The sequence below is a fragment of the Arvicola amphibius genome, chromosome 15, assembly GCF_903992535.2.
Source record: "Arvicola amphibius chromosome 15, mArvAmp1.2, whole genome shotgun sequence".
NCBI classification, from domain to species: domain Eukaryota; kingdom Metazoa; phylum Chordata; class Mammalia; order Rodentia; family Cricetidae; genus Arvicola; species Arvicola amphibius.
In genome coordinates this window covers 17,845,020-17,869,773 of record NC_052061.1, presented here as the reverse complement: position 1 = coordinate 17,869,773, position 24,754 = coordinate 17,845,020, and the positions used below count along the sequence as shown (strand labels likewise).

The window sequence follows — 24,754 nt, the reverse complement described above, 5'->3', positions numbered from 1 at the left end:
TGCATATGCCTCCAGCTCCAGGGCCTCCACTGCCCTCTCCTGGCCTCTACAGGCAACTGCATACATGTGGTTTACATACATAAGCGTACACTCAATTTGGAAAAATACAAAATCTGTATTTTTTAATGCAGATTTCTGGGTTTGCCTGGGACTCCGCTTTTCTTCTGGAATGTGCTTCTCAGCAGCATTGCAGTCACCGGAGGCAGCATCAGGGTTATGAGGACCTGCACGGGTGACTTGGACAAATGCCAAGAGAGGAACAGGGCTGCTCTGGGAGTGGCTCAAACAAGGGACACTTCAATTTCATTTTGATTTGCCAAAGAGTTGGTGGATCTGGAGAAGCGTGGCTAGGCAAATAGTAACCATGTAGAGAACAGTTATTCAGGATGGAATGCCGAGTCAATGAGCCCCAGAGGTCACCATCACATAGCCATTTCCTTGATTCTTAACCCTGGCGATTCTTTACAATGATTTTTAACAGTGACCCTCTGGGCTGACTATATCACACCCTGAGGTTGTATCTGGGGTTCCTTGTCATTTTAACAGCCTAGAATGACGTCCCGTCACCCAACCATCAGGTATACCCCTTCTCTGTGACACTCCAAATCCGCTGAGAACTTGTTGTTGTTGACATCAGAAACAGCTACATTGTTGTCTGTACTCTGTGAGGCTAGGTCCTCGGGGGCCCATTCCCTCAGCTCCAGCTCCCATCTCCCAAACCACCATCCTGAAGATTTACCACATTATTTATGACAGTATCAATAGGCAGATAATTTTGCCTAGTGCTTTCTTGCCGTAATTATGAAGCAGTATTTTTCTTAGATTAATGGTTAGAAGTTTTATAACTTACAAGTTAGTGAAAATCCGTGTGTTTGGAATGGAGGTAGTATTTGTGGAATCTTGTGTCCTGTTGCCTGGTAACTGTACCTAAGACCTCTAAGATTCCCTCTGTGAGCTGCCAGGTTCCCGAGCAGCCATTGGCGTCCTGCTACCGGAAGGAAATGGTGCTTCACTATGCCTAGGACTTGAAAAGCTGAAAGCCACAGCAGCCCACCCACAACCATGTCCCACTACTTCTACTTGGCTCCAGAAATCCTGCTTCCCTTTAGCCCTCTCACTTCTAAAGAGTTCGAGTTGATCAGACGCAAGGCCAGGGAGCTCTGGCAGGATGAGACGCGCTGGTCCGCTTCTTCGGTGACAACCTACGCTGGCAGCTACCGCGGAAAGCAACCCGATGAAGCCGCTTGCCAACGACTGGCCCAAAGAGCAGGCCAACCGCAGTTTCAATACAAACCGTAAGATTCCTTTGTAATGTGTGCCAGGATATATCACTACCAAGAGGCAGGTGCCATTAGAAAGTGGTACTGGAGAGCTGGGGAGACTTCAGTGACGCTAACCAGCCAGCTTCCCGAATACATGTCACTTACCAGTATGGCTCCAACCCAAAACGGTATATAACACCTTACTCCTGGAGATATGAATATGATGGTTTGACTAAGCAGGTATTTTTATTTTATGGACTTGTCCAATATTACATTTCTTTATTGTCTGCTTATGTGTGTGGTCACATGGGAAGGTCTGAGGACAGCCGACAGGATCAGTTCTCTCCTTCTGTCTGGTGAGCTCCTGGAATCAAGCTCTCGTCTTGGGCTTGTTATACGAGGAGTCATCTTGCTCCCCCATCCCACCCCCCACTTTTAGACAGGGTCTCCTCTGTCCCAGACCGGCCTCAAACTCACTCTGTAGCACAGGGCAACTCTAAACAGGACCCCCCACTTCTTTAGTACAGGAAACACAGGCATGAACCACTACACCCAGCTTATGCCTGTGGCACTGGGCATCAAACCCAGGGTTTCCTTGGTGCTAAGCAAGCACCTACCAACCAAGCCTCATCCTTGGGCCTAAAACGTAGCTTCTGAGAATGTCTTTAGTTTCCTGTAGTCATTCCCTTTGTGGAAAGAGAGCAAACCCACCAGCAGTGCACACCAGAGTTTAGGGTTGCCTGCAAGAGCTGAGGGTTTATTGGGAAGCCAGGCTCTGTAGTAGGCCCACAGTCAAACATGAATACCAGTTCAATTTCACAATTACAGCTATAAACACTCAGCTCAAGGGAAGGAGGCTTCATCAGCAGGTCCTGAAGAAGACTCGGTGTGGGGAGAACAAGCTTCCCCAGAGTGGGAAATTGAAAAACACACCACCATTCCAGGTAAAGGGTGCGCACCTGGGCAAAGACATCTGGAACCGCCCGCATGACAGAAGGCTACCAGTACGCAAGAGCAGAAAGTGTAAACCAGGACTCTGGGAAGCTCCAAAGCTAATTATGAAATCTGTCTCTTTGGGTGTTATTTAGTAAATATTCAAATTCTGGAAACTCTTTGAAAATGCATTGGATTATTTGGCTCTAATTCTTGACGTAGGAATAACCCATGTATGGCTCTAATACAGTAGTTATGTGGCTGAAGAGAGGGGTTAGCAGTTAGAGGCCCTGGCTTGCTCCTGCAGAGAACCAGCATTCAAGTCTCAGAGTGCATGTTGGGTAGCTCTGAAGTATCCAACTTTAAAAGATATGACACCTTCTGGCCTTTGAAGCCACCCACTGGCATGTGGGCATCTCTCTCTCTCTCTCTCTCTCTCTCTCTCTCTCTCTCTCTCTCTCTCTCTCTCTGTGTGCGTGTGTGTGTGTGAAAATAATTTTTTATTGATTTTAATGAGCTCTACATTTTTCTCTGCTCCCCTCCCTGCCTCTCCCCTCCCTTCAATCCTCTCCCATGGTCCCCATGCTCCCAATTTACTCAGGAGATCTTGTCTTTTACTACTTCCCATGTAGATTAAATCCATGTATGTCTCTCTCTCTCTTAGGGCCCTCATTATTGTCTAGGTTCTCTTGGATTGTGATTTGTAGGCTGGTTTTCTTGCTTTATGTTGAAAAACCACTTATGAGTGAGTACATGTGATAATTGTCTTTCTGTGTCTGGGTTACCTCACTCAATATGATGTTTTCTAGCTCCATCCATTTGTCTACAAATTTCAAGATGCCATTGTTTTTTTCTGCTGTATAGTACTCCATTCTGTAAATGCACCACATTTCCCTTATCCATTTTTTGGTTGAGGGGCATTTAGGTTGTTTCCAGGTTCTGGCTATGACAAACAATGCTGCTATGAACATAGTTGAGCACATGTCCTTGTGGTCAAAATAAAATCTTAAACACATGCATTAGTTACCTTGCCTTCCAGAGCTTTCCAAACCATGAAAATCAAGTGAATCATCTCATTTTTCCCCAACTCTCTTTGTAATAGCTCTCAAGCTTTCTCCCTTCTAGTCAGCTTTGGAGGTTCCTTTGCTAAGTCTAAGGCTGTTGTGGAGCCTCTTGGTAGGGATCTTTATACATTACTGAGGTTTGCTCTGGACACACATGGATCCACACAGACCCGTCCAGCAACCTTGTTGTTTACCGTGTTTAATGCAGACATGTGACATGTGGTGAAATGCACATAACTTTGAATTTTTTTTCTCATTGTGTGATTCATCCCAGCCAGAGAGCCCAGGACATTGGAAACCACAAAAGGGAACGTGCTTGTGATGTTTGTCTGGGTGCTTGGGGAAATCTCAGATACTTTAATATATCTGTTGTACAACTGCTCTCCTCTCAGAGGCTAAGAAGCAGCAGCAAAAGTGAGGGGTAGATTGAGCTTGGTTGCGCGGTACTGATTATACGCTCTATTGTTTTTTAAAAATCTTTTTCTTTACTAATTTAGTGCAGAAGAGAAATATCTTCTAAAATTCCAAGCAAAGGCTGTTTGATGACAAATGTTGTGAAGCCATAGGGAACACTCTTGATGGTGCCGTAAGGGCTTCTGTGTAACAATTCTACAGGTGTGGATTGTAGGCGGAGTTTCTCTGCGTCTTGGCAGCCGCTCCCAAATAACCACTCAGAGACTAATTATTAATTAGAAATACTCGGCCAATAACTCGGGCTTGTTACTAGCTAACTGTTGCATTTTAAATAAACCCATATTTCTTATCTACCCTCAGCCAGTGTGCTACCTTCTTTCAACACAGCACATTCATCTTGCTTCTCTGCCCTCCTTCTCCCTGGCATTCTCTCTGACCCCAAACTCCTACCTAGCCACTGGCCAATTAGCTTTTTGTTAACAATGAGAGCAACACACCTTTACAGAAAAACTATTCCTTAGCAGTGCATGCCCAGTGTGGCCACAGGACTGGGTAATGGTGCAGCAAGGGTATTGGGATCTGAAAATAGGAATGTCCATTTCCAATGCATTAAGCCAGGAGAATCTTACACACATGGAGCACAGTACTTTCTGTTCATACTATTTATCCCATGCTTGCCGTGGCATCCTGAACCATACCGTTTGTTCTTAGCCTGAATTATCAGCTTGCCATAGTTGACTGTCATCTGGCGGGAAAGTCTCAATTGAAGACATACCTAGGTCGGATTGTGGGCATGTGTGTGAGGAATTGTCTTGATTATTAATTGATGTGGGAAGGCTCAGCCCACTGTGAACATTACCATTGCTGGGCAGGTGGTCCTGGGCTGCATAGGAAAGCACGAGTCTGTGAGCTAGCCACACCAGGAGCCCGCGGGTGACATTCCTCCAAGGTTACCCTGTTTCGAGTTCTGGCCCTGTTTCCCTGAATGACAGATTGACTGTGACCTGGAAGCAGGTGTCAAGGGAATAAGCCCCTTCCTCCTGGGAGCTGGTTTTGGTCAGAATGTCTTGTCACAACAGGATGCCACTAGAATACCGCATGAGAAGTAGAAACTTGGGGGTGGGGCTCGATCATTTTATTCTAAAGTGGCTTTAATTCATAAAATTCATAGTTTACCCCCAAACTCCACATGTGCTAGGTGGGTAGGGGATGCACGGTACAAATTTAGTATCTTTCCTGGCTCAGTTTGGTCCTTTTCATTATAGATCTGCAGAATAAAAACCATGTCATATAATTCCAATGACAGAATTTAAGACATTTATGTGTATGGATGTTTGTGCATATAACTGTGTGGTTACCTGTGTGTCTAGTGGATACAGAGTCCAGAAGAGGGTACTGAATCACATGGGACAGGATTTACGGATGGTTTTGAGCAACCATGTTTGTACTAGGAATTAAACCTGAGTTCCCTGGAAGAATGGCCAATGCTCTCAACTGCTAAGCCATCTTCAACCTCCCCACCCCCATATAACCTTTTAAAAACTAATCAAAACCACAAATATATATATATATATACATATATATATATGTATATATATATATATATATTAGTGTAATATAAAAAGAAAAGCAAAGGAGTGATTCCTACAGAGGTCAGGACGCTGGTTCCGTCTGTCTTTGTCAGAACTGTCTACCCCAAATCTACTGAGAGTTAATCAGTGGGTGCTTTGTGATGATTCTGTTGCTGTCATGGGGTAGATTTCCAGTCCCTGTCTGCGGGACGAGTGGGACTTGTCTGTGTTCTGGATACACAGTCAGGAGGAGCATTTCAGGACTCTCTAGGTCGACTTCAGCTCCACTCCACCCCTTCCTCTTCTCACAGTTCCAGGTGCCTAGGATTTAGAGACCCTCCCTCCTTAATCAAAGGACCTACAGTTAGTTTCCATGAAATTGAGCAGGTTGGCAATCAATTCGCCCATTCCCGGCAGAAAGCCTCGACTCTTCCAATAAGCAGAGCTTTCTGGTAGGGAATGTCATATCTGACTTCAGGGAAACTGAGATACAGATGTGTTTCAAAGGATACACAACATCTGTGAGTCCCCACATCACCCCACTGCCATTAAATTTTATTTGGAAACCAATGTAATTACTGTAATCTTTCTTATTCCATGCATAGCACTTATCTTATTTTGAAAGCAACTCCCTGGAGAAACACTCATAAACCCTGCTGAAGTAATTATGAACTTAATGTTTGAGCTTTGCATGCAGAGATGAAAATGTTATCCTTTTATGACAAATCAGAGCACAAACAAATCCCTAAAGACTGTGCAAAATTTCAGCTCGGGTTGATTTAATGGGAATATGGGGTGAGGGTGGGGTATGGGAAGAGAAAAAAGGAACAGAACCTTAAGAAACCAAATGAAAATTAAATCTGTAGGCTCTGCATGATTGCTGAGCCTACACGCGTGTAACTTGTTTCTCCCCCGGGCTTTCTTTAGGACACCATTGCCAAGCCACTCTGCCTACGGCACGCTACCTGGCCAGGCTGGTGCCCAAGAGCCTGCAGACGACAAAGGTTAGTTCATGATCGGTTCCCCGAAGCACAACCCTTTCAGGCCTTTCTCCCTGCTTAGCTGAGGTAGACTGGGGAGTGCAGGCTGTGTGAACACCAGGATCCTTTGGTAAGTGTTCATATTGTGATAAGATTGCTGGACAAGCCTAATCAACCATCTCTCCTAGCTGTATGTGTGTGTGAGACAGGCAGACAGAGACACAGAGATAGAGAGACAGAGGCAGTGTGTGTATGTGTTGGGTGTGTGTGCACTGGCTATGTGTGCATGTGTGGTATGTATGTGCATATGTTTGTGTGTATCTGTGAATTTGTGTATGGTGTACCCTTATGGGAGGTATGTGAGTGCATATGTGTGTGCATGTTTTGGTGTGCACACGTTGTATTTTGCGTCTGTGGGGCAGACAGATGCTGGCTCTGAGGATGGTGAGCATGAGGAATCCTGAAGTACGTGCCAGTCAGTTGAGATGACTCACAGACGACAAGCCCGAGCGGGCCTACTCCTGAAGTAGGAGGCGGGATCCAGGATTCTTTGCCGCACCCAGGCTCTGGCTGGTTTGGGTTCTTACCTCTGCTCCTTGGCTCTGATCTTCCTCAGCACCCAGCACTCTGACCACCCTAGGATTCTAGTGGAGTCAGGAAGAAGTAAGACTCTTGGTGATGTCTGGCATGGTGGGAGGAGCTGGAGGCTCACTCACTGCCTCTACTTCCCCATGGGGAAGCACCGGGCTGAGCTTTCTCTTGACTTGGAGCTCTGCTGCCTTGGCTGCGACACAGGGCAAGTGAAACGGAGCTTTCTGGCCTTCCAGTGCATCTGCTGTGGAGTCTTTCCCTTCAGTGTTGTGGTGGATCCCACAAAGGTCTTCACATCTGTGGCTGGAATCCATGCTTTAACGTCACGCTTTGGTAGAACGTGATGGCAGAAGTCCCGCCCCCTCCCACCATCTTCTTGCAGTTTTCTTTTCTACTCCCGGGTTCTTGATTGTGGCCCATATAGCTTCCACTTGCTCAAGAAGGTCAGATCCCTCACACAAGGAAATAAAAGGGACAGTTACTCTGGGGTATCTCCCCCTCCGTCCGGCAGAGCCCGGCCTCATTGATAAAGTGCTAATACTCTAAGCTATGCTAGGCGTGCTGGCCTCAGAGGAGACACCAAGGCTGCTCACACTGTTTGCTAGTCTCAGTTAACACTAGCTGCTATAATAATAATCCCCAACTCCAGTTTTTTTTTCTTTATTCAACCAAAGAACGCCAAAATGTTGTTCTGTGGGCTAGTTGTCCACATGGTGTTTCAGAGGTACAGACTCTCTTCCTCTTCAGTGCTGTTAACCCTCAGCACCCAGACACTTTTGTCTCTACCTCTGGTGAGGAGTGAGGGGAAAGGAAGGCACACCAATCCTTTCCCTGCGGCCTGAGAATGGTTTTCCTTCCTCATGTGAGGTCAGCGAGCTCAGACAGCTCAAACAGCTGGAGGGATCAGCTCCATCCTACCAACAGCAGCACCCTGGAAAAGGGGGCAGCTGAGCATCTTGTCACCAAGTCTGACTTTGAGACGCAAACAGAGAGAGGGTCCAGCATAATAGCCATCTCTCAGAGTTGAGTCTCTGCAGCATTAATAAGACTGATTGGTAGAATCACAAGTGATAGTTGATAACATACTCTGGTACTCTGCCCATTTGGGGAGCAGATGAAAGTTGCAATGCACTAATGGGGCAAGCTGGGTGGTGGAGGGAGTTACTCGGAAGCCTGGTGGGTGGGTATACAAAGGTTTCCAGCGTTGCCGTTGGGTGGTTCTGCTGTTCTGCTATTTGGAGAAGAGACTGAGAAGGAGTTTCAGTGTTCCTCCATGGCTCGCGGATGACAGGAAATGTAGCCATTCACCTGGTGGTTAATCAAGCAAGACTTTATTCCCTTTACTTTAGAAGAGCAAGGCAGTTGAAGCCCACAGCTGAGAGACAGGCCAAACTCACACAGGCGACAGTAAACATCTGCTCACATCGTTTATAGCTCTCAATATGTGGGTCACGACCCCTGGAAGGGGGGATCGAACAGTCCTTTTACAGGGGTCTCATAGCAGATAGCCTTCACATCAACTATTTGCATTATGATCCATAACAGTAGCAAAATTACAGTTATGAAGTAGCAACCAAAATGATTGTGTGGCTGGGGGTCGCCACCACATGGGGAACTGGGCTCAAGGGTTGACGCTTTAGGAGGGCAGAGAACCACTGGTATATGGGAAGACAAGCTGGCGGTGCCTCACCACACCCTTCCACTCACATGGCTGCTGGCGTCGTTTGAACAACATCTGAGCATGATAAGCTAAGGTCTGGAGGCTGCTGTGCAGGTCCACAGCTGGGCAGGTGCAGGTCCACAGCTGGGCGGGTGCAGGTCCGAGAGGAGATGCCGTGAGCAGCGGCATTGATTAGTATACCATGTGCGGCTGTTGTGTCTCATCTCCCCCATCTCTCTTCCAAGGCCTTATGTAGACCAAGTTGACCTCAAAGTGCGTAACTAAAATTCTCCTATTCCTACCTCACAAGTGCTGAGGCATGCACCGTTCTACCAATGTCATGCCGTATTGGTGATCCAACCCAATCTGCGCATGCTAGGCATGCAATCCACCAAAGGAGCCACACCACCAGCCCAGATGAACTGTGTTTGTATGTATTTGGGTATGTGGGGGCGTGTGCGTGTGTATCTAGATAGCATGTATGTGTGTACATGTATACAGTTGAATGTGCACGAGTGCATACACATGTGAAATCCAGAGGCTGATGTAAGGTACCCTTCTCAGTCACTCTGTACCTTATTTTTGGGGACAAGGTCTCCCACTGAACCTAGATCTCGCCGATTCAGCAAGGTTGATTGGCTATTCCCACTATCTCCACCTTCTCAGTGACAGGATTACAGGCTTGCACTACTATGCCAAACTTATTTTTCAGATTTCATGTTTATTTCACATATATGAATTTTTGCATGCATGTATATCTGTGCAACACGTGTATGCAGTGCCTGCTGAGGCCATAAAAGGGTCCAGGATCCCCTGGGACTGGAGTCTCTGATGCTTGTGAGCTATCATACGGGTGCTGGGAATTGAACCCAGAATCCTCTGCAAGAGCAGCCTGTGCTTTTAGCCACTGAGCCATCTCTTCAGCCCACTGTGCCCAACTTTTGTGTGGATTGGGGGAGCTAAATTTTTATTCTTGTGCTTCCTCAGCAGGCACTTTATCAGATGACTCATCTCGCCAGCCCCCAGGATGGAGTGCTCTGAAGTGTGACTCAGGGTCATCATAGGACGAAGGTCCCCAGGCTCCTTCGTGACATCCTGTCAGAGTTCAGTCCTGTTTGTCTGTCCACGCTGACATGGCTCTTCTTTCACACTGACTTTCTTCCCAAGTGTCAGATTCAGTCGTGGCTTTTGGACTTGAGTCCCTAGACGCATCATAGACTTAGCAGCTTCCAGATTCAATGAACAGAGCAGTAGCCAATAAAAACCAAGTTTCCTGAAACCCAGTAAACAAACGTTTCTGCTTAGTCTTTGCTATAGGGATTAGTCTATGTTGTGTCTTATCAGACAGCTTCTGCCCAGCTCTCTGTCTGCCCCCAGACAACTCTGTGACAGGACATATATCATATATCCACAGTAGACTCGTCTCTCCCTCTTTTGCTGTTTTAGGAGGTACAATTTGCACCGGGAGGATTTACTATGTATGAACGCATCACAACCTGGATGTTGTGCTGTGGATAAAATGTCCTTGGGATAGTCGCTATCACAGAACATAATCCCGAGTCTCTGAAGCAGTCACCCTGACTCCTCCCACAGTACACAGTCGTTCACAAGGATGAGAATGTTTAGGAGAATATCAACACACATCAAGTAATAGAAGGGAGAGATGGCTCAGCATGTAAGAGGACTAGCTGGTCTTCTAGAAAACCTGAGTTTGAAGTCCCAGCAACTACACAATTGCTCACAACTGCCTGCAACTCCAGTTCCAGGGGATCCAAACCCAATTCTAGTCTCTCTGGGCACTAGGTATGCAAGTGTTACACATATATATAACAAAACACCTATATTAGAGAATTTAAAAATAAACAAAAAATAATAATGTTTGAAGGGGAGAGAGGTGTGATCTGCCGTGTGATTTCGACAGTGTGCATGACCACTTATAGCGCCCTTCATTTCCTTCTCCTTCGATCCCATTTGAATTCTTCTAGGGCACAGTCTCCCTGCTGAAACCCCAGAAAGCCGCAAGAGCTAACAAGAATGTCTTGTGAGTCATCTTTCGCCAACCGAGTCCATTTTCAACACAAGGGAGACTAACGCATGAAGAAGATGATATTGCTTTTCTGTTTCCTGTCAGACTTGGGTTAAGTCCCGCTTCCTTAGCAAAGCCTACGGGTCCGTGTTGGCTATGACTTCTGTGTCCTCCCTCAAATCTCCTCTTCATTTCATTCACTGTCTTCCAGCTGCATCGTCTTCACTTAAAAATGTGCAAACACCGAGCCAGTTTCTGCCTCAGGGCCTTTGCACATTGGTCTGCAGGAACACAGTTAACCGAACTCTGCTTCCTCCGTGTTTGTCTGTCTGTCTGTCTTTATCTGTCTAAAGCGTAAGCTTCCTGCAGACAACTCCTGTTTGAGTCTTCAGTATCTTGCACAGATACTCCCTGTGATGTTGGTATTGATTGTTGGTTCGATTGGATTGACAGGTGCCTAGGGGATTAGACAAGAACCCTGCTGGGTTGGCCTAGGACATGGTAGTGTGTAACATGAAGGGCCGGCTTGTTGTATCCCACAGCCGGCAAGCCTCAAAGAAAATCACACAGAGATCTCCATAAGTTATAAAACTGACTGGCCCATTAGCTCAGGCTACTTATTAGCTCTTGTAGCTTATATAAACCCATTATTCTGATCTATGTTAGCCGCATGGCTCAGTACCTTTCTCAGCCGGACAGCTTACATCTTGCCTCTTCAGTGGTCTGGGCAGAACTGGGAGGAATGGGCCTCCTCTTTCCCAGCATTCTCTTGTTCTCATCACCCCACCTCTACTTCCTGTCTGGTTGAGCCGCCTATACTTTCTGCCTAGCCAATCAGTCTTTTATTAAAATACATGATTGACAGAGTACAGACAATTCTCCCGCACCTGTAGTGAATGTTTTTAATTTTGGCACTCAATGGGCAGAGGCAGGTAGGTCTCTGTAACAGGCTGTCCTGGACTGCCAGAGACTTGGCCTTATCTTATGCTTGTCCCACTAGCTCTTATAACTTAATTTCATCAGTTTCTCTTCATCTATGTTTTGTCTTGGGGCTTTTTACTGTTCTTTTATTCTGTATGTTCTACTCCATATCTGTCTGTCTGGCCTAGGGCATCTCCCTCTCTTTCCACCTGGTTCTCTCATCCCTTACTCCCCCAAGCCTAGATTCTTCCTCCTACTTATTCTCTCTGCTCAGCAGCCCCACCTATCCATCTACTGCCTAGCTATTGGCCCGTTAGATTTTTATTAGGCCAATCAGGTGCCTTAGGCAGGCAAAATAACACATCCTTACATCATTAAACAAATGTAGCATAAATAAATATAACACTTTCACATAATTAAAGTAATATTCCACAACATAAACAAACATAACACATCTTTGCACAGTTAAAGTAATATTCTACAACACATCTCTAAGTTTAAGGCCAGCATGGCCAACAGATGATTGGGCTTCAGGGCAGCCAGGGCTACACAGAGAAACTTTGCATCACAAAACCAAACCAAAACAAAACAAAACAGAGTCTTCACAAACTCCCCACTTCCCACTTGCTGACTCTGTTTCCTGTGCATCTGTGGAAAATGTGACCAGTCAATTTCCTGCCTGCATGCCATACTTCCCTGGCCATTAGGGACTGTCCCTCTGGAACCAAGCCAAAACAAACTTTCTTCCTTAAGTTGCTTTTGGATAGAGTATTTTTATTACAGTAATAGAAAAGTAACTAACGTACCAGACAAACCCTGAATATGAAGCATCGTATTTATATAGTTTGAAAAAGTGGAGGGAGAGGGGAGGGAGCTGGTAGATTCCTGATTCTGTGAGGGCAGCTGGGGCCCCGGATGCAGGAAAGATTTTCTTTCTTACTAAGGTGGATGTCCTATGGCTTCCAAGCTCTGTTACTTTTATTTGTATTAAGCCTTGGGAATCTTTTCCCTTGGGCTGTTACTGGGCCACCTCCAATGGTTTCTCTCCTAAGGTTGGGGCACCAACCTGAAGATTGTAGCAGATGATTTAGGGCTTGCCTGAAGAAAGGGGCTTTGGGCACAAGGGTTCCTGTGACACAGAGATACCCCTTACTTCTCTCTAAGACCCCTTTTTGCTCTTACATCTAGAAATGGGCCAACGGGAAGGTTTTCACAACCCTCAGCTCTACAGAGAGACCACAGCTGATGACATCTGCCCACCAATCCTACACGAGACCTAGCTCCTCTTCTCTGTGATTGCACACAGTATCCCATCCGTCAACCTTCACCGTGCTGTTTCTGCCCACTAGTCACAGGTCACTCACTGGATGTCGCCTGGAGGGGGCCTGTTGCTCCTCCAACCATCTTCCCTGCACTGTTGCCAGGCAGGGTCAGAGCCCACCATCCCCCTTCTGATAGAAGCATTTACAGTCTTGGGAGGGGAGAAGGGGGTCCCACAAAGCCTTGCAGGGGAGCCTGCATTGCTTCTCCTGGGGCCATCCTGGTTCACCTGCCATTACTAACAAGCAAGCTGTTCTGTGAGATCTGGAAACAGGCAGCGAGCATGTAGGGCGCTCCTTTAACACTGCTCTCACCCCCATGTCTATCGCACCATGACCTTGACAGCCACCGCTGCCCCAGAATGTGCAGGGCAGAAAACAGAGTGGCTTGAACTCACCTCAGGGCTTCCACGTAGACTTGGAGTGTGAGCTGGTGTGAGCTGGCATATCAGGAGGGAGTGTGTCTAACACTAGGAATTCATCACTTTCTGAATAATTTGCATGTTTTGGTATGAGAAAAGCCTATATTTCTTTTAAACTACAGAGAGAGGGGAAAAAAGATAATATTGGCCACCAATAAATCTGGGCAGTGATATGCTCATGGCCTGGAATTGAGATCCCACCATGCTTATGATGACAGCTATGGCAGACTTTTGCCAGCAGGGCCAAGGAATCCCAGGATGGGCCTCCTGACTCAGAAACAACAGCCTCCCTTCCAGGTGTTGGGAATTCTGTTCAGCTGTTTCAGTTTCCCTGGTCTAAATTGGGAAACTGACTAATAAATAGTTAAATGTGTTTGCCAGAAAATATTCAAGTGTAAGGGCTACAGTTTCCAAATTCCCTGCAGAGCCTGGACACAGGGAACCTTGGCAGCCAAGCCTGTTGTTAAGAAGGTCACAAGATGCCATCTGTGACTGTGTGCACTTCCCTGTTGGAGGATGACACAGGCTGGGGTTGCTGCAGTTCATTTTGCCCATGAGTGTAAGGTTGGCACTTCCCTGTGGGCACAGCAGTGACTTGGGTAGGCTATGTGAGTAGACCAGGGGTCTGCCCCCAACAGGACTGAGCTACATGACTGAAGACAGGAAATGACGAAGCATTGTTCTTGGGTCTGTCTCTCTACAGCTCAAACATATTTTGAGAATGTTCACGCATGGCTTTTCTAACTTTTCCTGATGTTAGCCACCTTTAAAATATGGCAATAGCTCTCTTGTAATTGTTAAGGCAGATACATGAATATTTTACTCAAAACTTAGAATTTGCTCTTGGACTTTATAACTGTTTGCATTTTTCTGATTTATTTTTCATAACATTTTATTTATGGGGAGGAGCATTGCCATGGTGCGTGTGCTCTGGTTAGAGGAATGCTTTCAGGAGTTCATTCTCTCCTGCTCTGTGGGTCTTGGAATCCAACTCTGCCTTCAGGCTTATCAGAAAGCACCATGGCCAGTTGAACCATCTCATCTCCTGAATGGCTATTCGCTTATAAGTGCATGTGACTCTTTGCTGAACTCTTAGGGGTTAATTAAAGTATTTTTATATGTATGTTTGCACGAGGTCAGAATGCTTCCAAGTCTAAAGATCCTGTTATCATACCCCCAAACTTTACCAACCACAGAATAATGTATATCTCACACACAGACTGCTGAATGCTCAATTCTTAGAAATCTGCCATCTGCCCCAATGGCTGACAGCTGTCTAAGACAGTGAAGCCTGGTGCTTTTGAGACACTTTGAAAAACCCCATGAAAGCCCTGGTCTTTAGAAAAGAATTTCCAGACAGACTTTAATGCCCTGATAGCAGCCATCTTGAATCCTTAGAGGTTTTTGTGGACATCAGGTTAAGTGTTGGTCCATTGTTGAGGCTCCATGTAAGCTCCCCTTCTCTGGGTGTACACATACACCGTGCACAGAACTCCAGGATGACAGGCACTGCTTTGTCACCATCTCCCCCCATCATTTTGTGCTTCTGAGCCTTCATTTGAAGGAACTTAAAAGTTCCTTAAGTTTCCTTGAAACAGGTAAGAGCTGGATGCCAGCCTATGGAGTGAGAACGGAACCACCAGCATCTCGGGCAGGTCTACCATGACAGACACCTGCGTTGCTGGGCTAAATGATTAGGACAGATGATGCCAAGACCCCTTCCAAACGGGAGCGTCTCCCACACAGCCACAGCAGGCTCCTTCCAGCCTACGCTTGCCTTCTCGACAATCTAAGTTAAAACTAAGTGCGTGTGGTGTTCAGAGATAGCCACTTTCTGAAGGTAAAATTTGTTGGCATTTCCTGAGATAGCCTCATCAACAAAAACTTCCCATTTGGTTGTGGCTCTACATTTAGGAAGCGGGGAGGTGGACAGAGGCTAATAAATTAGAGTAATGGTAAACATCCTTAATTAAAAAGAGGAGGTCAAGTTTCACTATTTTGTCAAGTGTGAACGTGCAAGGAAAACTGACTAGCCAAGCATATTCCCAAAGATGAGCTCCCACTGGTCTCCTCATAAAGTCTGCAGAAACAAAGCACGGATTACGGCAATGGTTGTGAGACTCAGTAAATTCAATTAAAACCTGCTCAGATGTATTGGAAAACGTGGGCCAGAGTGGAGTGTGGAAGCTATAAGACACCCCGGAACATCCCAGAAAGTCAGGGAGAGTGCAGTTTGAGATTTCTCCACAGCCGCAGTTGCCTGGGATTCCAAGAGTGCAGTGATCACAGCATTCCAGACATGAACAGGCATGTCCCTCCCCAAAGCTTCTGAAGGTTTTTACTGTGAATTTAAATGCCAGTCACCGTTTTCCCTCGTAACTACTCTGTGGGTTGAGGGCTAACAGGAAACAAAGGTAGCTTGTGTAGTGTGGGAGTAGTTGTCTAACTTGAGAGCTAAGAAGTTTCATCTTGACTCCTTCTGCATCTGCACACAGGAGGACTCCCTGGTATACCGAGACCCTTTCAGAACACCACGCTCCACGTCAAGCACAAAGTGGTACGTTGTGACTCTTTCTAAAGCTCTTTTAATAGTGCATGCAAGGGATTGAATCCTGCGTATTAGTCATAAAAAAAACAAACTCAAGTGGGATGAGTTATAAAAATGAATATTCATTTATCAAGCAGTTATTTCTACGTATTATTGTGTAGCTTCCTATTAGGTGATAAATGGGTAACCAAGGTTACCAATGTAAACAACCTGACAGGCTGAGGTGGTTACCACATTCCCCATGTTGTCTCTGCATGTGGCAATAACCACACATAAGCTTGTAAGTCTCTGACTGTAAACTCCCAAACAATGACGAGACTAGAAATAGAAACAACAGTGAAAAACAAGATTTGGGTGCAGGTCAGAGGCAAAGCAATCCCTTGGCACCCCAGAAGGCCCTGGCTTCAAGTCACAGCATTGCAAAAGAAAGAAAACCTTTCTCTTCCTCTGGGATAATAATAATTTACATTTTAGTTACACTTCTTACAAAAATCAATATGCGTGTATGTACATCATATGTCTGCTTGTTCACAAGTGTCTAATAAGTTGACCAGAACCTACTGGTTCTTGTCCTCTGTAATCTACTTTTATATATCAATATTGTTATGAACACCTTTCCTTGCTAATAAGCATCACCGTTTGCTATCACAGTTAATGGACGCATACATCCCTCTGATGGGATACATCACAATTTAAAAATGTCCCGTGTCTGCAAGCATTTAGCATTATTTTTCTTTTTCTATCCTTTTCTTTTTTCCTAGTTTCTATTTGCTAGGCATTTAGGGGTATTGTAGTTATAATTATTATAAACAGTGTTAGGAAAATGAAAAGTTGTCATAAACACATTAATGCAATGATAAATTCATCTCAGTGCATTCCCAGGAGTGAAATTCTTGGGCTGGAAAGTAAACTTGTTTTATTCATAGATAAGTTGCCTTCCGGTATTAGCCACAGTGCTTTCCTATATTCTCACACCTGCTTTAATCTGAGCCTAGGGGCAGGTGATTCCAGCAGGCAAGAGAGCCCAAGGCAGGAGGGTCACAAGTTCAAGGTCAACCTGGGCTGCATAATGAGAGTGTTTTTTTTTCCTCAGAAGGCTGATGAAGATAATTATAACCCTAATGTTTCCCAATTTGATAGATGAAGATAGTTGCATTTTCTTTAACGTTCTTGCATAGATTAAGTATCTTCCCTCGTGTTTCCTAATTTCACGAGTGTTTCTGTTAACAGTAGTTGCTTCTCATCACTTATAAAGTTCAACCACACACTGCAGTAAGGACAGAACCATTGCTCCCGGCGGGTGGAAAGTCTGCTTTCTGCCAACCTCCAGGCACAATGCTTTTGCCAATTTATCGTCATAACTCTGCTTTAATGTATTTTTAAAAATAAACTTAATTATAAAACACTTGAAAATAAAAAATTCAACATACTAATTTTTATATGTATGTTTCTGCTCAAAGACTTTTTTTTTTTTTTTTATTGGTTTTTCGAGACAGTGTTTCCCTGTAGTTTCTAGAGCCTGTCCTGGAACTAGCTCTTGTAGACCATCAAAGACTTTTTAATGTATGCCAATGTATTAGCCTGGAACTTGAGCCAACGGTGCGAAGGTGGAGCTTTCTTAGAGAAGTTCTTCCCCTGAGAGGCAGGCGCACCGCACCGTCTTTGCTGAAGGACCGTACACCCGCACTTCAGTGTGATGGTCGGGACCATTTTAAACAGCAAAGTCCCCAGCGGAGAAACGCAGAGAAGCAGAAGATGGAGTTCTAAAGTGACCCCGAGAGGACACTTCATTACCTAGGAGGGCGCAGCCAACGCCGCCTGGCTGCGCGTGACCTCGGCACGCTGCGCGTGACCTCGGCATGGGCGTACATGACGGGATTCCATTCTTTCCCACTCTGGGCATGCTTTTCAGTGACCCCCAAAGTGCGGCATTAACCTCAGGATTACACATAGATTTTAGCAAACAGGTGAATTCACAAACATGGAATCCATGAATAATGAAGTACGTGTTTCCTTTGCCCATGCTTCTGTTGAGATAGCTGGGTTTTCTCTTATTGATTTTATTAAACTGTTTGCGTGTAAGGACTGGACAATTTTGCCCAGCCTCACTTATAAGTACTTCATCCAGTTTTGTCTTTTCATCTTACTGGTTAGAATGGATCTTGATAGTGTACCAAAATGCCATTTGAATGAGGGTGGGAAAACAACTGAAAGAGGGCTTTTCTTTTGTTAGATGTTTATTATTGTGAAAATTGGTTTGTTGCAGTTGCCTGCATGTGTGTATGGTATATGTGTATGTACAGGTACATATGTGTGTACGGTATATGTGTATTGCAGGTGCATATGTGTATATGTATACATGTATGTGCAGGTGCATATGTGTGTATGATATATGTGCATGTACAGGTACATGTGTGTATGGTATATGTGTATGTGCAGGTGCATATGTGTGTGTGGTATATGTGTATGCACAGGAACATGTGTGTATGGTATATGTGTATGTGCAGGTGCATATGTGTGTGTGGTATATGTGTATGTACAGGTACATATGTGTGTATGTTATATGTGCATTGCAGGTGCCTATGTGTGTATAGTATACGTGTATTACAGGTGCATACGTATGTATGGTACATATGTGTGTATGGTATATGTGTATTGCAGGTGCATATCTGTGTATAGTATATGTGTATTACAGGTGCATACGTATGTATGGTACATATGTGTGTATGGTATATGTGTATTGCAGGTGCATATCTGTGTATAGTATATGTGTATTACAGGTGCATACGTATGTATGGTACATATGTGTGTATGGTATATGTGTATTGCAGGTGCATATCTGTGTATAGTATATGTGTATTACAGGTGCATACGTATGTATGGTACATATGTGTGTATGGTATATGTGTATTGCAGGTGCATATCTGTGTATAGTATATGTGTATTACAGGTGCATACGTATGTATGGTACATATGTGTGTATGGTATATGTGTATTGCAGGTGCATATCTGTGTATAGTATATGTGTATTACAGGTGCATACGTATGTATGGTACATATGTGTGTATGGTATATGTGTGTGGAGAGGCCAGAGATTGACATTGGGCATCTCTCTCTATTATTCTTCACTTTATTGCTGCTCACCAAACTTGGAGCTCACTAATTGGCTAGACTGGCTGGCTAGTGCCCTATGGTGGCCTGTCTGCTCCCCTCCCAATCCTCCCTCTGCCCCATTGCCAGTGCTATAGTTAGTCAGCACCTCTCTGGTTTTTGGTTTTTACAGTTTTACTGTGGGTGTCGTGGGGCTGAGCTCAGAGCTCTCCACCCACAGAGCCATCTTCTCAGCCAGCCTGGCTCTCTTGCTCGCTGTGTGGGGTCTGGAGACATAGTCTTACCATGTAGCTTAGGCTGGCATCAATCTCAGTATCTCCCTGTCTCTGCCGTCCCAGTTTTGGGATCTCAGGTATGTCCTCCATGTCTGCCTTGGCTGGTATTAATTCCCAACTCTCTGTTCTCCAGGCGCACCAGATTTGGGGTTCTGAAGCTCCTTGTTTAACTCTTCCAGATTGCAGAACTTTACGTAAGTGTTCCTCCCCCAGCCCCGTGCCCCACCCTGCACCCAGTAAGCTGCCATTTTCCTACCCACTTGTGGTTTATGTTTTGACTGTGACCTTGGCTGTTTTCGTGAATTCTGGGATCAGAGGCCGTTTAATAAAGCTCTCTGCACTTCTGCCTCCGCTCCACTGACCTACCTAGCCACTTCATTTTATGAGACCTAACAGCGAAGGAAGGAAGTAGGATTAGCTATGACAGGGGAGGGGACACATCCAGCAGACATTTGATTTTCAGCTGCTCTGGGAACAATCATTGTGGGGAGCTGCTGCTGAGGCTGGGGAGGCTGCGAGCGAGGGTCTGGGCCTTCTGATTTAGAAAGTGCTTCAGAATGTCAGCGCATTTCAAGCCGAGCCTTGGAGCATACATAGCATGTAATCCTAGCTCTTCAGGAGGCCGAGGCAGGAGGATTGTAATTTGAGGAGTGGCCGGGGAGCTTAGTGAGATGCTGTCTCAAACTGAAAAGCATGAAGAGCCTGAGTGGAGGGCTCACCTTTAGTCTCAGCACTCAGGAGGCAGAAGCAGGCCCCGCTCTGTGAGCTCAAGGCTAGCCAGGTCTATGTAATGAGGTCCAGGCCAGCCACAGCAGTAAGAACCTGTCTGGGGGGTAGGCGGGGAAAGAGACATAGTAGGATGACTAATGACTATAACCCTAGCACTTAGGAGGCTGAGGCAGGAGGATGAAGACAGGAGCACAGGGCTAACGAAGGCGACATGAAACCCTGCGTCAAAAGAATAAAAGAAACAACACCACCGCTCAAACTAGAAGGAAAGCCAGCAGAAAGACGGCTAAGTAACTGAGTGATTTGCTTAGTGTGTGCAAGACTGTGTTCAGCCCTCAGCAGGGGAAGCAAGAGGCCAGTCAGCTTCCCTCCTTATTCAGGGTACACTTTGCTCTACCTAAAGCACTTAGGTACTGTGTGTGTCTCCCTTTAGGTGTGAAGCCGCCAAAGCCAGGCTTTGAGCTCCTCATGAATTACAGGACTAGAGGGAAAAACCTCTTGAAACAAGTAAGAGCCGTACCTCGTCATTCTGCTCTGGGCCCTGGGCCCTGGGCATGTCTACAGAGTGCAGGAATGGAGGTGTGGGCGTGCTTAGCACTGGTGAGAAAACAGCCTTCCTTTATGCTCTGCTGAAAGGTGGGCTGTTCTAAGAGAGGCCTCCACACGTGTCCTGTGCAGACCTGTCGCTTGTTCAGGAAACAGGCTTCAGAGAGGATCTGGGGATGCAATTCCCATCGCAGGCTCGGAGAGCTGGAGGACTCTGCCTCTTGTGACAGATGCAAGGTGATCTGCCTTGCCGGGGACCCATCGTGGGTGCTGAGTGTCTCAGTCTCTCCATTTTCACCTGCCTACCCTGTGCCGCAGGATCTGTTGTCCCTGCTCTCTTTGACATGGCCTCCCCTCACCAGCACTCTGACTGGACTGATCAGACCTCCTCAAATCCCAGTGCTCTGAAACCAGATGTTAAAATGAGGTCCTTTTATGCCTTAGGATTCTGGCAGAAGGGGCTGGCGGGGGTGACGACAGCCCAGCCATTAAGCGCTTGCCTTAGAAGCACAGCAACCTTAGTTTAACCCCTAGAACTCACGTCGAAGCTGGGTGTGGTGCTGTGGGCTTGAAATTCCTGGTGCGGAGGAAGCAGAGGCAGTTGGATGGAGCCCCAAGGCTCATCGGCCAGCCAGCCAAGTCTACTGGGCAAACAGCAGCCCAGTGAGAGACTTTGGCTCAAGAAACAAGGTAGATGCATCTGAGAATCAAGCACTGAAGTTGTTTTCTGGCATATGCAAGCACACGCATGCATATTCACACACATTACACACAGAGAGACACACAAATACACACACATGAATAACATACATATGAACATGCACACACAGATACACATACATACAAATGTCACACACATATGTACACGCACACACATGAACATGCATACGTACACACACAAACATACATGCCACATATACACAGGCATGCATACACAGAAACATACACACATACACACAGGCACATACACACACAAACACCTGACATACACAGTATGTCACAGACATACACGTGTATGAACAAACACACACACACACACACACACACACGCTCACACTCATATACGCGATTCTCTGGCAGGGATTCCTGATGAATAGGTTAAAAAGCAAAGAAAAAGTTTTTTTTCTATGTGCCTCTGACTTCGTTTATTATAAAATAAAACAATAATATTAGCTATCCCACAATTTTTATTATAACCTTTCTTTAAGTTGAATTTAAACAACTCAGCTTCATGCTAAGTAATTATATTTCTGATGTCATGAGTTTGGTATGGTAGCTATGTGTATTAGGGAGAAAGAATAACTTGACCACTAACATTTTAAAACGTTATTCAAGTTGCATAAGAATACCAATTATACATTATACACACATGTCAATTTGAGAAGGCTGGTCTAGGGCACCAAGGGAAGCTGGCAAATTTGGGTAACAGGACAAGGGTGGATGGCTCACCTTGGGTCCCACAGCTAAGCCTATTCTCTTGGTAGCCTTCAAGAATGAAGCTTCTACTGGAGATCTAGGGAATGCATAAGCACTGGTAGGCAATGCTGTGGGGGAGATACGTGGGACCCCCAGGAGCTATGGATCCATTGAAAGTTCCTTGTGCATTCAGTCAAGGGTCTGCTTCTCTGGCGGACTGGGGCTCACTTCTGGGAAGGGAAGATGATTTCTTGAAAGCATATTACTCTCAGCTTCCTCCTGGGAGCTGTCTGAGAGGATGATTAACTACTATTAAATAATTCCCTCTTGCTGCACAGAGTTGCTCTGAGGTCAGGCAATTCCACCGCCGGTCAGTGTCCCAGCTGTGCTGAAGGATACTTCTCCTCTGACAGATATTTCCCTGGCCACTCCCCTAAATACATCTTCATACGTTTTTGTGATGTACTAACAGTCCAAAAGCATTCTTTCTCCCTCTGTGGCCCTCCCTGTCTCTCCCCGTCCCTCCCTCTTTTTTTCTTTCCCTTTCCCTCTCTGTCACATGCAAGAAATATGGGGGACTTATCTGAGAGATGTTGACTCTAGAATCCTGACCAAAATCAACCATGACTTTTGTGAGTAAAGTAATATATCCCAATTTTAATTATTTTCTTTATGTGTGCGAATGGTTGGCGTGGACCATGTGTGTACCTGATGCCCTCAGAGATCTCCAGGTCAAATGGATGTGACCCATCATGTGGGTGCTGGGACTAGAACCAGGGTCCCCTGGAAGAGCAGTCAGGCTCTTAAGCACTGAGCCACCCCTCTGACACCCATAAAATAGTCTTCAACAGGTACTGATGTTTTGAGGGGAGAAGTGCCAGGCGAGCTGCCAGGTCACTAACACTCTTACTTGTAAACATTTGCTTGGTGACTAGCGTCTTTGGTAAGCGTCCTCGAATGATTTATATTCTTGGAACTTAACTTGAAGAAGTTATTATGTAGGACTGAAATGCAGAGAATTCACATCCAAGATTGTCTGACTAGGGAAGTGGGGAAAGGTGGGGTGGGGTGGGGAGACAGATCTAATCAGGTCCTTAGTGATCCTAAGAGTTCTCGCCTTTCTAAACTCTTGTCTATTGATCTGTCCTTCGTGACCAAGGCGCACTATGCCAAACAGGAAGGGTTTTCTTTCTTTCTTTCTTCCTTTCTTCCTTCCTTCCCTTCCCTCCCTCCCTCCCTCCCTCCCTCCCTCCCTCCCTCCCTCCCTCCCTTCCTTCCTTCCTTCCTTCCTTCCTTCCTTCCTTCCTTCCTTCCTTTCTTTTTAAGAAAATGCAGAAGTGATGCCTGCCCGGGCTCATGAATGATGTCTGGTTTAAAAGAGGCAATTTATTTCCCAATTTTGTGGGAACTGTGACCTTTGCGGATGAGCAAGTGTTGACAATCGGACCATTTTTTCCCCTCCAGCTTCAGCAGCAACAATGGGATTACGAAAGCAAGTTTGGCTCCTCGGAGGACTCAGGGATGGATCGATATTCCTCTGATTACAGTGAAGGCTCATCGCTGATACTCAACTGACTTGAAGAACGAAGCCTCGGACCCGGGGCCCTAGTTTCTGCCTTAATCATTTAAGACAGGAGGTCCGAGGAGGTCTTGGTTTGGTTGGGTGTGCACCTAGGGAAGACCGTCGAGAAACGTCCCTGGGTTTCATCCCTTGTTCTTTTTCGTGTGTGTGTGTGTGTGTGTGTGTGTGTGTGTGTGTGTGTGTGTGTTTACGTACGTGTGTGTACGTACGTGTGTACGTACGTGTGTTTGTGTGTGTGTGTGTGTGTGTGCGCGCGCGTGCACACGCGTGCTGATAGAAAGGGGGGTTGTCATAATCGTAATTAAATGTTCCTTTAAAGTAAACGCCAGATTCACATTCTGCTGCAAGAACCTCACAAATGATGGTGTGACCGCCACCATGGTGGGCCCCAGAGCCACCCCGTCTGTCCTCTACATCTGAGAAAGACTTCTCTGTTTCCAGAGCCATCAGTCAGAAGAGAAGGCCAGGTTTCCCTCCAGACAAGGAAATCTGACTCGGCTGCCTGCTCCGCCTTCGGCTCCGCCCGCAGGCCTGTGCCTCCCTCTCCCCGTACGTCCCCACGCGGACCTGCGGTCGCCGCGCAGCACAAGGCGCCCAAGGAGCAAGGCCCCCCGGAACAGATCCCCACTGGCAGCCGGCGCTTCTGCGCTCCTGATCCAGCCCGTCCCCCAACTCAGGGCTCCTGTTGCACAGAAAACCCAAAGTCGCACCCTAACCCTTAGCCGCGCCCCACACGACCCAGCCATCATCATCATCATTATTTTTCCTTTAGCCCCAGGTTGGGTTAAATACATTCGCTGGGAGCCATCTGGTCTGCTTCCCGGGAACCCTTCATGTGGTTTCCATTAAGCTCGCCAGAACCCTGCATTGAAAATGCTGCCGGGGCCGCTCAGGAGCGCCCCGCCCCCAACCCCCAGTCTGCCCTGCACGTGCAGAGCGAGGAGACCTCTGGGTAGGTGCCCAGGCTGGCACCCGAGGACCATGCCCTAGTGACTGCACGTCGCCACCCCTAGAAATACACTTATCCATGGCAAGGCTTTTTCACTGACCCAGTGTTCCGTTTTGGCCGCATGCAAGCCAGAGTTTGTTAGAATTCTGTTTCGATTCTAAAAATCAATGTCAACAGCTTTACAGACGAGCTTACAGAAATAACCTGGGCACAGAAACTCAGTGTGACCAGCCACATTGGTAGGGCTGAGTCTGCCTTCTACGCCTGTCCCTCACTGCCCCTACCCCCATAAAGGAAAAACAGAACAGAAAACAAAAAAGATGTTAGCTTATGGAAAAATACTGTCTCACACAACGAGTCAGGGTTTATAGTACAAGATAAAGGAGGCAGACCCGATTTACCGAATCATAGTGCGCTGTATCTGGAAAGTTCCTT

General features: G+C 46.2%; 1 protein-coding gene across 1 annotated transcript; it reads left to right on the top strand.

Annotated features, from left to right (window-relative positions):
- Nucleotides 1-1,062: 1,062 nt before the first annotated feature.
- C15H4orf51 (chromosome 15 C4orf51 homolog) lies at nucleotides 1,063-24,092 on the top strand. The gene is made up of 7 exons (XM_038312322.1): nucleotides 1,063-1,295; nucleotides 6,172-6,248; nucleotides 15,659-15,720; nucleotides 19,231-19,297; nucleotides 20,260-20,333; nucleotides 23,253-23,334; nucleotides 23,812-24,092. The coding sequence occupies exons 1-7, from the start codon at nucleotides 1,063-1,065 to the stop codon at nucleotides 24,090-24,092; spliced, it is 876 nt and encodes a 291-aa protein (XP_038168250.1).
- Nucleotides 24,093-24,754: the final 662 nt, after the last annotated feature.

Coding starts and splice junctions, on each gene's coding strand:
- C15H4orf51 (XM_038312322.1), top strand. CDS start 1,063: ATGTCCCACTACTTCTACTTGGCTCCAGAAATCCTGCTTCCCTTTAGC. Junction 6,249..15,658: donor AGAGCCTGCAGACGACAAAG/GTTAGTTCATGA, acceptor ATCTGCACACAG/GAGGACTCCCTGGTATACCG. Junction 19,298..20,259: donor TTGCAGAACTTTACGTAAGT/GTTCCTCCCCCA, acceptor GTCTCCCTTTAG/GTGTGAAGCCGCCAAAGCCA.